This window comes from Cervus elaphus, chromosome 9, assembly GCF_910594005.1.
Source record: "Cervus elaphus chromosome 9, mCerEla1.1, whole genome shotgun sequence".
Taxonomy (NCBI): Eukaryota; Metazoa; Chordata; class Mammalia; order Artiodactyla; family Cervidae; genus Cervus; species Cervus elaphus.
In genome coordinates, this window is record NC_057823.1 from 43,934,589 (window position 1) to 43,948,171 (window position 13,583).

Below are 13,583 nucleotides of genomic sequence, written 5' to 3' on the forward strand. Positions count from 1 at the left end.
TTCTGCCTGATACTGCCTTTCTGAAAATCAGAATTATTTTTACAAAGAGAGAGTGAGAGAACATTCTAAACAAATATAAAGTAGGAAAATGTGATTTGAAACTGGAAAACATACTGCTGAGCTTTAAAAAAAATGCAATACTTTTGGGAAAATATTTGCTTTTTGATAGCTGTGGCACCTAAATGGCAAACATGTTCAATCCCCATTGAAAATTCCTTTTGGCTTGCCAGTCTTGTTAGCTTTCATGCTTATTCAGCAATGCAAAGGACTAAACAACAGAAATTTATCTCAATTCCCTTATGTGAAGAAACTGATGATGTAACTTTCCCACTCTTGTCTTCTAAATTTAAGCCTGATTGCCTAACCTTGGAATGGTAAAAGCAGTTTCATTCAGCTTTTGTGTATCAGTTACTCTCTGGTAGAGAAGATGAGGTGAAACAAAACGTATGTGCTTTAAATGCTGTGTTTGTCTTTTTGATGGAATGTGTTTTTTTTAACATCTCTTCAGAACCCTTTAAAGGTACAAACAAAAAAGGAGCAAATATGTCTAGTTACAGTTATTAATCTCTTATGTAATTCTGACTTTCAATTTCATGAAATCCCAAATATTTTTTACCCAAGTACATTACAATATACTTTGCTTCACATTTCCATGTGTCTTAGTTACTATGTGATTTTTTTTTTTCTCTGCACATTTCTCTAACCTGGTGTGTAGAAACTCTGAAACTGATCAGACCCTAGTCAATTATGGAGCTCCTAACCTTTCCATAACATATAACTGAACTCTATTCTTAATTTAACAATTTTAGGATAATTGTGTCAAGCGTGACTTAAACAATTCAACTAGGATATTAAAAATGGAAATATTCAGGGAGAACAGTTATTGAGCAAAACTGCTGGTTTGTAGAGAGGATTTCCCAGGTGGTGCTAGTGGTAAAGAAACTGCCTGTCAATATAGGAGCTGTAAGAGATGCAGGTTTGATTCCTGGGTCAGGAAGATCACCTGGAGGAGGACATCCCAATCTACTCCAGTATTCTTGCCTGGAGAATCCCATGGACTGAGGAGCCTGGTGAGCTGCAGTCCATAGTGTCGCAAAGAATCAGACATGACTGAAGCGACTTAGCATGCATGCATGAAATTTACTAGTTTCCTGATTAAACTAAGATACAAGATCAGCATATTGGGTTTTAAGACTGTAGCTTTGTGTGTGGTACCCAACAGCTTCATATTGCTATATGTGTTCCTTACCATTTAACTCCATTCATTCATTCATTAACTATACATATACATAGAAAACATAATAATTTTGACACTGTTTTCAGGGAATAAATGGCATCAACAAAAGGAAAAATAATTATTTAATGCATGTTTCAATTAGAAAGTTGCTATTTAAAACATCTATAGCTTTTGGTTTTGTTATTTCTTTTTTTTTAATTTATTTATTTTACTTTACAATATTGTATTGGTTTTGCCATACATTGACTTGGATCCTCAATGGGTGTACATGTGTTCCCCCTCCTGAATCCCCCTCCCCATCCCATCCCTCTGGATCATCCCAGTGATTTCTTATAAAAATAATTTCTCTGTATGAAACATTAAATGCTTTAACTCTGCTTTGGTGTTATGAGAGGGACCAGGTAGAATATTGCTGACCTCCTGTCTTACACCAACTATGTACCCTGTGTCTTCCTCCCCTGCACACGATCTGCACCCGAGTGACCTTCTCCTATTACCACATCTGCACCCCAACTGCCATACTGCATTGCACTGTGGTTGGCAACTTGAATGCCATCTTGCCCTGCACATGCTCTGCACCCCAAATGTGCAAGATCAACATCTCTCGTGCTCTGCACCAGGTTTGCATCCCAAATATCCTGTCCTGCACTGTCTGCACCCTGAGTGCCCTTCAGCCCAGTACAATGTCTGCACATCATATTCTTGCCCCCCTGTTCTGCACCAGATCATCAACCTTACTGCCCTCCTCACTCTGTAAAAGGCCTCACACTAAATATCCTCTTGTCCTACATCAGACTGGCATCACTTTTGCCCTCCTGAACCATACAAAGTAGGCACACAGGTACCCTCTTATCTGTACAAGGTCTGTGCACCTTCTGCCCACCTTCCCTGCCCTAGGTCTGCACCCTAAGCTGCAATCCACATGCAGGCTGAACACTGTCTGTTTTGATGCCCCTGGTGGTCCTGCTTCTGGAGCTTCATTGAAAAAGAAAGGTTGAATAAACTGAAATATTTTTAGCAATGAAAGGGGGATTAATAGAGATGTATCAGGGGAGAAAATATTTAAGATTACAAGTTCTCAGTGAACTTTGGTTATATTAGTATCATTAATAATATTAATGTTGACATTAGCATCATCTTTCATCACTGATTCCTGCATGGCCTACTGTGTCCAAAAGTGGAGGGGGAGCGTCATTAGATGACTTCATTTAACACTCACATTGTGTTACAGACTTAACCTGCGTTTCATACTTTAGCATTCTAATCATCCCATGAGATAAGCCCTTTTATATTCTCAGCTTGGGGAAAAAATAAATAATATTTACTGACTGTAAACAATTTGTCTATTTGTAGAGTTGTCACCTCCCCAGGTTTGTTTCATAATCCACTCTAGACTTCTGGCCAATATGCAACCTGGACTCTTGGAGAAATTAGCTTTTAATTCTATATCGGTACAACTTCATATTTGAAAAAATAGTTCAAAGTCCTTTTCTTATTGAAAAAAAAGTGATTAAGAAAATCATATACATATGAAATATCTGAAAACACTGACTCATTTCTTCCTCAGATGAAAACTATAACCAAGACCATGTATTCAGAGAATCGAACTTCACAGAATCAAACGTTGAATACTGATTTCATGCTTGTGGGGCTCTTTGGTGAAACCAAACATGCCCTCCTCCTCTACACTGTGACCTTCATCTTCTTCCTGATGGCCCTGGCTGGGAACGCCCTCCTCATCATCCTCGTCTGCCTGGAGCCCCGCCTGCACACCCCCATGTACTTCTTCAGTCAGCTCTCCCTCATGGACCTCATGTACATATCTGTGACTGTGCCCAAGATGCTCGTGGGCCAGGTGACAGGAGATCATACAATTTCTCCCTCAGGTTGTGGGATCCAGATGTTCTTCTATCTGACGCTCACTGGAGCTGAGACTTTTCTCCTGTCTGCCATGGCCTATGACAGATATGCTGCCATTTGCAGACCTCTCCATTATCCTTTGCTGATGAACCAGAGAGTCTGTGAATGCCTGGTGTCTGGATGCTGGTTCCTAGGAATGGTGGATGGTTTATTGCTCACATCCATCATTATGAGCTTCCCCTTTTGTCATTCCAGAAAAATCCTGAGTTTCTTCTGTGAGGCTCCTGCCTTGATGAAGCTCTCCTGCTCCGATATCTCCCTCTACAAGATGGTAATGTACCTGTGCTGTGTTCTCATGCTCCTCATCCCCACTGTGGTTATCTCAAGCTCATACGCCCTCATCCTGCACCTCACCCACAGAATGAGTTCATCAGAGAGCCGCAGGAAAGCCTTTGCCACCTGCTCCTCCCACGTGATTGTAGTGCTGCTCTTCTTTGGCGCTGCGATTTACACCTACATGCTTCCTAGTTCCTACCACACAGCTGAGCAGGACATGATGGTGTCAGCCTTTTATACCATCATCACCCCTGTGCTGAACCCCCTCATTTACAGCCTCCGGAATAAGGATGTCACAGGGGCTCTGAGGAGCAGGGTGCAGTCAGGGCTGAGCCTAAGGAAAGTTGTAAAGAAGAAAGCCTGAGGACAACTATATATTTTTCCCCTATTATATTATTCCTCCCCTCCCTATTTCTCCTATCCTTTGTCACCTGTTTCCAGGGCCACAAACACTGAGCCCAGTAATCACTTTCTTCTTTCTTATGAATGTGATATTTCTTCTCCATGTGATTTACCTATCATAATTTATCTCATTTTATTCAATGTCTTTGTACTCCATTTGTTTGTGATATGATAGCTGTCATAAAGAAAGCTGCACATAGTGCCTTTTTATCTGCTCTCATATCCCAAGTTTATTGATCATTTTAGTATGAGTTGTGTGACATTTTTAGCTTTCCCAAATCTGTTCAATTGCTTACATACATCAGTTTTTAGACAAGGAAAGAAAAACTTCTTAATCAAGTTACTTGTAAGACTAAGTGGCATAATATACACAGACAGCCCTAACACCTGCTCCAAAATGTGAGTTCTCATTCTATCTCTAAAAATCCTAGTCTCTTGTTTGCCTTCAGAGGATGGAAGTGTGAGAGACTGTGTAGAACCATAAGGACCTCCAGCTAAATCTTAGATTTGCTACTTAGCAGCTCCGTGGAGCTGATTATGCCACCACTGCATAGTTTTCTCTCCACTAAAATAGAACTAGCAATGTAAGCATCATCATGGAGTTTTGAATGTTAAATGAGTTTAATTCACTGGCCCAGTCCAGGGCTGGCCCCTTGAAAGGTCTAGATAAATACTTGCCCTTTCTAAGGTGTGACAGAATCAAGATGACTTTGCCCATGACTCTGCCTCTGTGTGTCTGTTCCACATCTTCATGGATAAGAGGAAACCAGAGCAGACTCTCTGTCACCGGAGAGGAGCTCGTTAGCTGTCTGCTGAATTAAACTACAGCACTTCTGGTATTTTTTTCATCTTCCAATTGGGCAATTTCTTGGAAGTATTTGATTACATTGTAAAACAATATTATATTTGTGTCAAGTCACAAATGTATATTTTTCAAATGTCATTTGATATAAATGATGTAAATGCCATTCTGTCAAACTCTCTGAAAAGCAGCTGTTCCTAGATTCTTGAATCATTTAATCACTTATTATATCTTGATAGATTACCTTCTATGTTACAGATAGTCTGCAATTTCTGAGAGACACAACAGTGGCCAGAACACAAGCCCTTACTTCAAGGAGTTTATTTGTTAGTGGAGGAGAGAGCTGTGTAGACATGAGTTCCCAGTCACAAGAACTATGAGATGACTGCACCCAGAAAGCCCTGCAGCATCTAGATGCAAATCCCAGATATGAGCGATTATCTTAAAGATCATATACATGTAAAGAGACAAAAGAACATTTCAAAGAGAGGACCAGCACATGAACAGACGTGAGTATAAAAGAGGCAGTGGAGATATCAGGAAGCTATGAAGACCAAATTAAGCATAGCTTTACACTGGAACGAACAGGGAGCATGTAAAGAATATATGTTTTATATATTAAATTAAATTTAACATATTAAATTAAATATACTAAATACATTAAAATAAGTTAAATTCACTCTGTATTAAATATATAATATCTTTTAAATTATCTTGTCATCATTCAATTACCAATTACTCTAAATTTAGAGTAAACAGCATATAATGCACTATCAGTTCAGTTCAGTCGTTCAGTCGTTTCTGACTCTCTGCAACCCCATGGACTGCAACACGCCAGGCCTCCATGTCCATCATCAACTCCTGGAGTTTACTCAAACTCATGTACCTTGAGTTGGTGATGCCATCCAATCATCTCGACATTTGTCATCCCCTTCTCTTCCCACCTTCAATCTTTCCCAGCATCTTTTCAAATGAGTCTGTTCTTTGCATCAGGTGGCCAAAGTATTGGAGTTTCAGCTTCAGCATCAGTCCTTCCAATGAATATTCAGGACTGATTTCCTTTAGGATGGACTGGTTGGATCTCCTTGCAGTCCAAGGGACTCTCAAGAGTCTTCTCCAACACCACAGTTCAAAAGCATCAATTCTTCAGTGCTCAGCTTTCTCTATAGTCCAAGTCTCACATCCATACATGACTACTGGAAAAACCACAGCTCTGACTAGATGGACCTTTGTTGGCAAAGTAATGTCTCTGATTTTTAATATGCTGTCTAGGTTGGTCATAACTTTCCTTTCAAGGAGCAAGCATCTTTTTATTTCATAACTGCAGTCAACATCTGCAGTAATTTTGGAGCCCAAAAAATAAAGTCTCTCACTGTTTCCACTATTTCCCCATGTATTTGTCATGAAGGGATGGGACCAGATGCCATGATCTAAGTTTTCTGGATGTTGAGCTTTAAGCCAACTTTTTTACTCTCCTCTTTCACTTTCATCAAGAGGCTCTTTAGTTCTTCTTCACTTTCTGCCGTAAGGGTGCTGTCATCCGCATATCTAAGGTTACTGATATTTCTCGCGGCAATCATGATTCCAGTTTGTGCTTCATCCAGCCCAGTGTTTCTCATGATGTACTCTGCATATAAATTAAATAAGCAGGGTGACACTATAAAGCCTTGGCATACTACTGTCCCGATTCAGAACCAGTCTGTTGTTCCATGTCCAGTTCTAACTGTTGCTTCCTAACATGCATACAGATTTCTCAAGAGGCAGGTCATGTGGTCTGGTATTCCCATCTCTTTCAGAATTTTCCACAGTTTGTTGTGGTCCACATAGTCAAAGGCTTTGGCATAGTCAATAAAGCAGAAACAGATGTTTTTCTGGAACTCTTTTGCTTTTTCCATGATCCATCAGATGTTGGCAATTTGATCTCTGGTTCCTCTGTCTTTTCTAAATTCAACTTGAACATCTGGAAGTTCACGGTTCATGTACTGTTGAAGCCTGGCTTGGAGAATTTTGAGGATTACTTTACTAGCATGTGAGATGATTGCAATTGTGTGGTAGTTTGAAAATTCTTTGGCATTGCCTTTCTCTGGGATTGGAATGAAAACTGACCTTTTCCAGTCCTGTGGCCACGGCTGAGTATTCCAAAGTTGCTGACATGGGAGTACAGCACTTTCACAGCATTATCTTTTAGGATTTGAAATAGCTCAACTGGAATTCCATCACCTCCACTAGCTTTGTTTGTAGTGATGCTTCCTAAGGCCCATTTGACCTCGCATTCCAGGATTTCTGGCTCTAGGTGAGTGATCACACCATCATGGTTATCTGGGCAGTAAGGATCTTTTTTGTATAGTCCTTCTGTGTATTCTTGCCACCTCTTCTTAATACCTTCTGCTTCTGTTAGGTTCATACAGTTTCTGTCCTTTATTGTGCCCATCTTTGCATGAATTGTTCCCTTGGTATCTCTAATTTTCCTGAAGAGATCTCTAGACCTTCCCATTCTATTGTTTTCCTCTGTTTCTTTGTACTTCCACTGAGGAAGGCTTTCTTATCTCTCCTTGCTACTTTTTGGAACTCTGCATTCAATTGGGTTTATCTTTCCCATTCTCATTTGCCTTTCACTTCTCTTCTATTCACAGCTATTTTGTAAGGCCTTCTCAGACAATCATTTGCCTTTTTCCATTTCTTTTCCTTAGGGATGGTCTTGATTCCTGCCTCCTGTACAATGTCATGAACTTCCACCTATAGTTTGTCAGGCATTCTGTCTATCAGATCTCATCCCTTGAAACTATTTGTCACTTCCACTGTATAATCATAAGGGATTTGACTTGAGTCATACCTGAATGGTCAAGTGGATTTCCCCACTTTCTTCAATTTAAGTTTGAATTTGGCAATAAAAACTTCATGGTCTGTGCCACAGTCAGCTCCCGGTCTTGTTTTTGCTGACTGTATAGAACTTCTCCATCTTTGGCTGCCAAGAATATAATCAATCTGATTTCGGTATTGACCATCTGGCAATGTCCACATGTAGAGTCATCTCTTGTGTTGTTGGAAGAGGGTGTTTGCTATGACCAGTGTGTTCTTGGCAAAACTCTATTAGCCTTTGCCCTGCTTCATTCTGTACTCCAAGGACAAATTTGCCTGTTACTCCAAGTATTTCTTGACTCCCTACTTTTGCATTCCAGTACTAATGCAATATATATAATTCATTAATATAAAATTAAATATATGTGCTAGTATATCAATTTTACAACATTTGTTCTAGTATTAGAATTTTGGAAATTATAAAAGGCAAGGATAGAAGCAAACATACCTAATAGACAGTGGTTTGCCATTCTCAAGGAAGAGAAATGGAAATTAATTCCCAGTTTAATAAAGAACAATTTGAAAAATTTCTGAATTATTTTCTTAAAAATTTTTCTCCTTCAGTATTTCCAGCTGCCACTTAATTGATATGTAGTACATTACATTCAAAAACTATAGCAAAATACTCCATATTCTTCTAATCAATTCATTCTTTCAAAATAAAATTATACTGTGAAAATTAACATTGCAAAAAGGTGTTTTGGTTTAAAGGTTATACTTTATGAAATGTATGTAAAGGTACCATGAAGTGCCCATCCTCCACATATATAAGGAAAACTTCCCTCATGCCTGAAGTCTCTATATCTGTTTATCCAACACCATTATTGCCTAAAAGACAGCCACTGTCTTCAATTTTATTTAAAAAATAGTTTTATGGTCTGTTAATGTATACCTAACAACATTAATTGATTTCATTTATATATGGATGGGTTATTTTCTTTATCAGTTCAGTTCAATCACTCAATCATGTCCAATTCTTTGCGACCCCATGGACTGCAGCACACCAGGCTTCCCTATCCATCACAGACTCCTGGGGCTTGCTCAAACTCGTGTCCACTGAGTCAGTTATGCCATCCAATCTCTGTCATCCCCTTCTCCTCCTGTCTTCAATGTTCCCCAGCATCAGGATCTTTTCCATTGAATCAGCTCTTTGCATCAGGTGGCCAAAGTATTGTAACTTCAGCTTCAGCATTAGTCCTTCCAATGAGTATTCAGTATTGATTTCCTTTAGATTTGACTGCTTTGATCTCCTTGCAACCCAGGGGACTCTCAAGAGTATTCTCAAACACCACAGTTCAAAAGTATCAATTCTTCAGCACTCAGCTTTTTTTATGGTCCAACTGTCACACCCATACATGACTACTGGAAAAACTATAGCTTTGGCTAGATGGACCTTTGTTGGCAAAGTAATGTCTCTGCTTTTTAATATGCCATTTAGGTTGGTCATAGCTCTTGTTCCAAGGAGCAAGCATCTTTTCATTTCATGGCTGCAGTCACCATCTGCAGTGACTTTGGAGCCCAAGAAAATAAACTCTGTCATTGTTTTTATTGTTTCTCCAACTATTTGCCATGAAGTGATGAGACTGGATGCCATGATCTTCATTTTTTGAGTACTGAGTTTTAAGCCAGCTTTTTCACTCTCCTCTGTCACTTTAATCAAGAGGCTCTTTAGTTCCTCTTCACTCTCTGCCATAAGGGTGGTGCCATCTGCATTTCTGAGGTTATTGATATTTCTTCTGGCAATCTTGATTCCAGCTTGTGCTTCATCCAGCCTGGCATTTTGCATAATGTGCTCTGCATATAAGTTAAATAGGCTGGATGAAGTACAAGCTGTAATCAAGATTGCCAGGAGAAATATCAATAACCTCAGATATGCAGATGACACCACCTTACAGCAGAAAGCAAAGCAGAACTAAAGAGCCCTTGATGAAAGTGAAGGAGAAGAGTGAAAAAGTTAGCTTAAAACTCAACATTCAAAAAACTAAGATCGCAGCATCCGGTCCTATCACTTCATGACAAATAGATGGGGAAAAAATGGAAATGGTGACATATTTTATTTTCTTGTGCTCCAAAGTCACTGAGGATGGTGAGTGCAGCCATGAAATTAAAAGACGCTTGCTCCTTGGAAGAAAAGCTATGACAATCCTAGACATTGTATTAAAAAGAAGAAACATCACTTTGCCAACAAAGCTCTGTATAGTCAAAGCTTTGGTTTTTCCAGTAGCAATGTACAGATGTGAGAGTTGGACCATTAAAAAGGCTCAATTTTTTTAGCTATTTTTTATCTCTCCATTTTAATGGAGAGAATATCGGAATAGACAATTTTCCAGAGCAGACACTCAGATGGCCATTAGGCATAAGACAAGATGTTTAACATTACTAATCATCAGGAATATACAAATCAAAACCAGAATAAAATATTGCCACAAATCTGTTAGGATGGCTATTATCAAAAAGATAACATGTATGGATGTGAGAATTGGACCACAAAGAAAGCTGAGTGCTGAAGAATTGATGCTTTTGAACTGTGGCATTGGAGAAGACTCTTGAGAGTCCCTTGGACTGTAAGGAGATCCAACCAGCCCATCCTAAAGGAAATCAGTCCTGAATATTCATTGGAAAGACTGACGCTGAAGCTGATACTCCAATACTTTGGCCACCTGATGCAAAGAACTGACTTATTTGAAAAGACCCTGATGCTGGGAAAGATTGAAGGCAGGAGAAGGGGATGACAGATGATGAGATGGTTGGATGGTATCACCAACTCAATGGACATGAATTTGAACAAACTCTGGGAGTTGGTGATGGACAGGAAAGCCTGGTGTGCTGCAGTCCATGGGGTCGCAAAGAGTCAGACATGACTGAGTGACTGAACTGAACTGAATAAGTGATGATGAGATGGAGAAAGGGGACACTATTGATTTGCATTGCAAACACTATTGGACGCAATGTAAATTGGTGCAAATATTACAGAAAAAAGTAAAGTGGTTCCTCAAACAATTTAAAATGGAAGTAGCATATGATCCAGCAATTTCACTCCTGAATACTTATCCAAAGAAAACAAAAATAGTGGTTTAAAAAAGATATCTGCAAGATCACCAAGATGGCAGTGTAGAAAGAGTCTGAGCTCTCTTCCTCTCTTGAGCAATACCATGACTATATATGAACTCAAAATAGTGAAGTAAAGTCACTCAGTTGTGCCCAACTCTTTGTGACCCCATGGACTGTAGCCTGCCAGGCTCCTCTGTCCATGGGATTTTCCAGGCAAGAGTACTGGAGTGGGTTGTCATTTTCCTCTCCAGGGGATCTTCCCAACCCAGAGATTGAACCCAGGTCTTTCGCATTGCAGGCAGACGCTTTACCATCTAAGCCACCAGGGAAGCTATGAACTCAACATAAGAGTGTCTAAATATATAAAGCAAGTATTTAGGAATACCACAACTATATATGAACTCAACATAACAGTGTCTAAATATATAAGGCAAATACTTAGGAATGTGAAGGAATAAACACAATAAAAGTAGGGGAACTTTACATGCTACTTACACCAATGGACAGATCATCCAAACAGAAATTCAGTAAGGAAACACTGGCATTAAATGACACATTGTATCAGATGAATTTAATAGATGCAGCATTCTATCTAAAGGGGCTTCCCAGGTGGTGCTAGTGGTATAAAGAATCTGCCTGCCAATGCAGAAGACATAATAGACACGTGTTCGATCAATGGGTCAGGAAAATTCCCTGAATAGGGCATGACAACCCTCTCCAGTATTCTTGTATGAGAGAATCCCATGGACAGAAGAGCCTAATGAGCTACAGTTCATAGGGTTGCAAAGAGTTGGACCCACTTGAGGCGACCTAATATGCACACACACACACTCCATCTGAAAGCAACAAAATACACATTCTTTTTGAGAATATACAGAATATTGTCCAAGATGGATCATATATGAGTCCAAAAAGCAAGCATTTGTAAATTGAGGAAAATTAATATTAAGTGTACTTTCCAACCACAATGCTAAGAACCTAGAGATCAACTGCAAGGAAAAACAACAACAACAACTGCCAAAAAACCCACAAACACAAGGAGATCAGAAAATATGTTACTAAACAACCAATGGATCACTGAAGAAATCAAATAGGAAATCAAAAAATACCCAGAGACATATAAAAACAAAAAAGCAATGATCCAAAACCTACCGAACAAACCAAAACTAGTTCTAAGAGTGAAGGATATAGTGATACATGCTTACCTGAAGAAACAGGAAAAATCTCAAAAATCAACATACCAGTATACATAAAGAAACTAGAGAAAGAAGAACAAACAAAACCCAAAATTAGTACCAGAAAAATCATCAGTACCAGAGGAGAAATAAAATAGAAACTAAAAAGCAATAGAAACATCAATGAAGCTAAATATATCAGGGTATAATATATTCTCTTACCAACTTTTATCTATGGTATATGTTTCAGCATATCCTCTTTCATTTTTTTTATTTATACATGCCCTCTTTGTTTTTTTCAAGAATATTGCTAAAGGTTTGTCACTTTTGCTTACCTTTAAAAAATATTTTTGTTTCATTGATCTTTATTTATTTATTTAGGCTGGGGCAAGGAATAGCGACTTTATTCAGAAAAGTTGATAAACCAAGGAGGTGGTAGACTCGTGTCTCAAAGACCAATCTTGCCTGAGTTATAATTCAGGTTTCTTTTTTCTTTTCTTATTTTTTAATTGGAGGAAAATTGATTTATAATATACTCTGGCTTCTCTTCAGATAGTATACTCTGATCTTTTCTGTTGTCTTTTGAGTCTGTATTTTATTTATTTCTACTTTGCCCTTTGTTATTTCATTTCTTCTACTTAATTTGGGCTACTTTTGGTTTTCTTTTGCCACTTTCTTGTAGTGTAAAATTACAGTGTTTACTTGAGACTTTTCTTCATGCTAACATCTAGTTAGTATGTAAAACATGCCCGTCTATCCAAGTCATGGGGGTATTAGTGGAAGTACAAGGCTGATTATTTTTACAACCACTGAAGGATCAGTTAGGAGACCTGACATAAACTGAATGACAACTTGATATCAACCCCCCCACAACATGCTTTAAACCTACAGATGGCTCTTATAGAAAACGCAGAAAAAGAGAGATAACTTCTTCATCCTGAGGTTTATGAAAAGGTAAGATAAGAAGTCCCGGCTGAATTGACCCCAGGAAGGGCCAAATATGCATGGCCAATATGATTCCTTTTGAAAAAATATGATTAGAAACTTCAGATACTTGCTAGTGTTTGTTGATGTTTTTCCAGAATGAATGGAAGCATACCCCTCTTGGACAGAAGGAAAAAAAAACCTATGAAGTGGTTAAAGTTTTCTTTAAGGAAAGTATACCCTGATTTGTATAGGTTCAGTTCAGTTCAGTAGCTCAGTCGTATCCAACTCTTTGCGACCCCATGAACCACAGCACGTCAGGCCTCCCTGTTCATCAACTTCCGGAATTCACCCAAACCCATGTCCATTGAGTCAGTGATGCCATCCAACCATCTCATCCTCTGTCGTCCCCTTCTCCTCCTGCCCTCAATCTTTCCCAGCATCAGGGTCTTCTCAAATGAGTCAGCTCTTCGCCTCAAGTGGACAAAGTATTGCTTAAGTTAATTCCCTTCAAAATGGTCATGGCCTGATGTCTTCTCTCTAGCATAATTCAACAGGTGTCATATTGACTGGAAACTGCATTCATCTTAGAGACCACAATCAATAGGAAAAACTAAAAATATAAATAAGCATGTCTAAAATATGTTAGAAAACTAATTTAACTTGGAATAAGTCCTTTCCAGTTGCCCTGCTACAGATTAGAGTGGCTCCCAAAAGCAAGCCTAAATTAATCAGCCTGGGCAGGAGAGTCTGTAGCTGTCTTAAAGAATCTAACTGTCATGAGCTAAAGTAAGACTTTAGGCACTGCTAATTTTTGCTCATGAGTTTATTTCAAAGATGTCCACATACCTGAATGTCATCCTGCTCCCTTTCTACACCACAGTTTGAGTCATACTTGAACACTGGAGAGAGCAGAAGACGTAAATAGACATTTCTC

General features: G+C 38.9%; 1 protein-coding gene across 1 annotated transcript; it reads left to right on the plus strand.

Annotated features, from left to right (window-relative positions):
• The first annotated feature begins 2,825 nt into the window (after positions 1 to 2,825).
• Positions 2,826 to 3,797, plus strand: LOC122700967 (olfactory receptor 2T3-like). The gene has a single exon (XM_043913990.1). The coding sequence runs from the start codon at positions 2,826 to 2,828 to the stop codon at positions 3,795 to 3,797; it is 972 nt and encodes a 323-aa protein (XP_043769925.1).
• Positions 3,798 to 13,583: the final 9,786 nt, after the last annotated feature.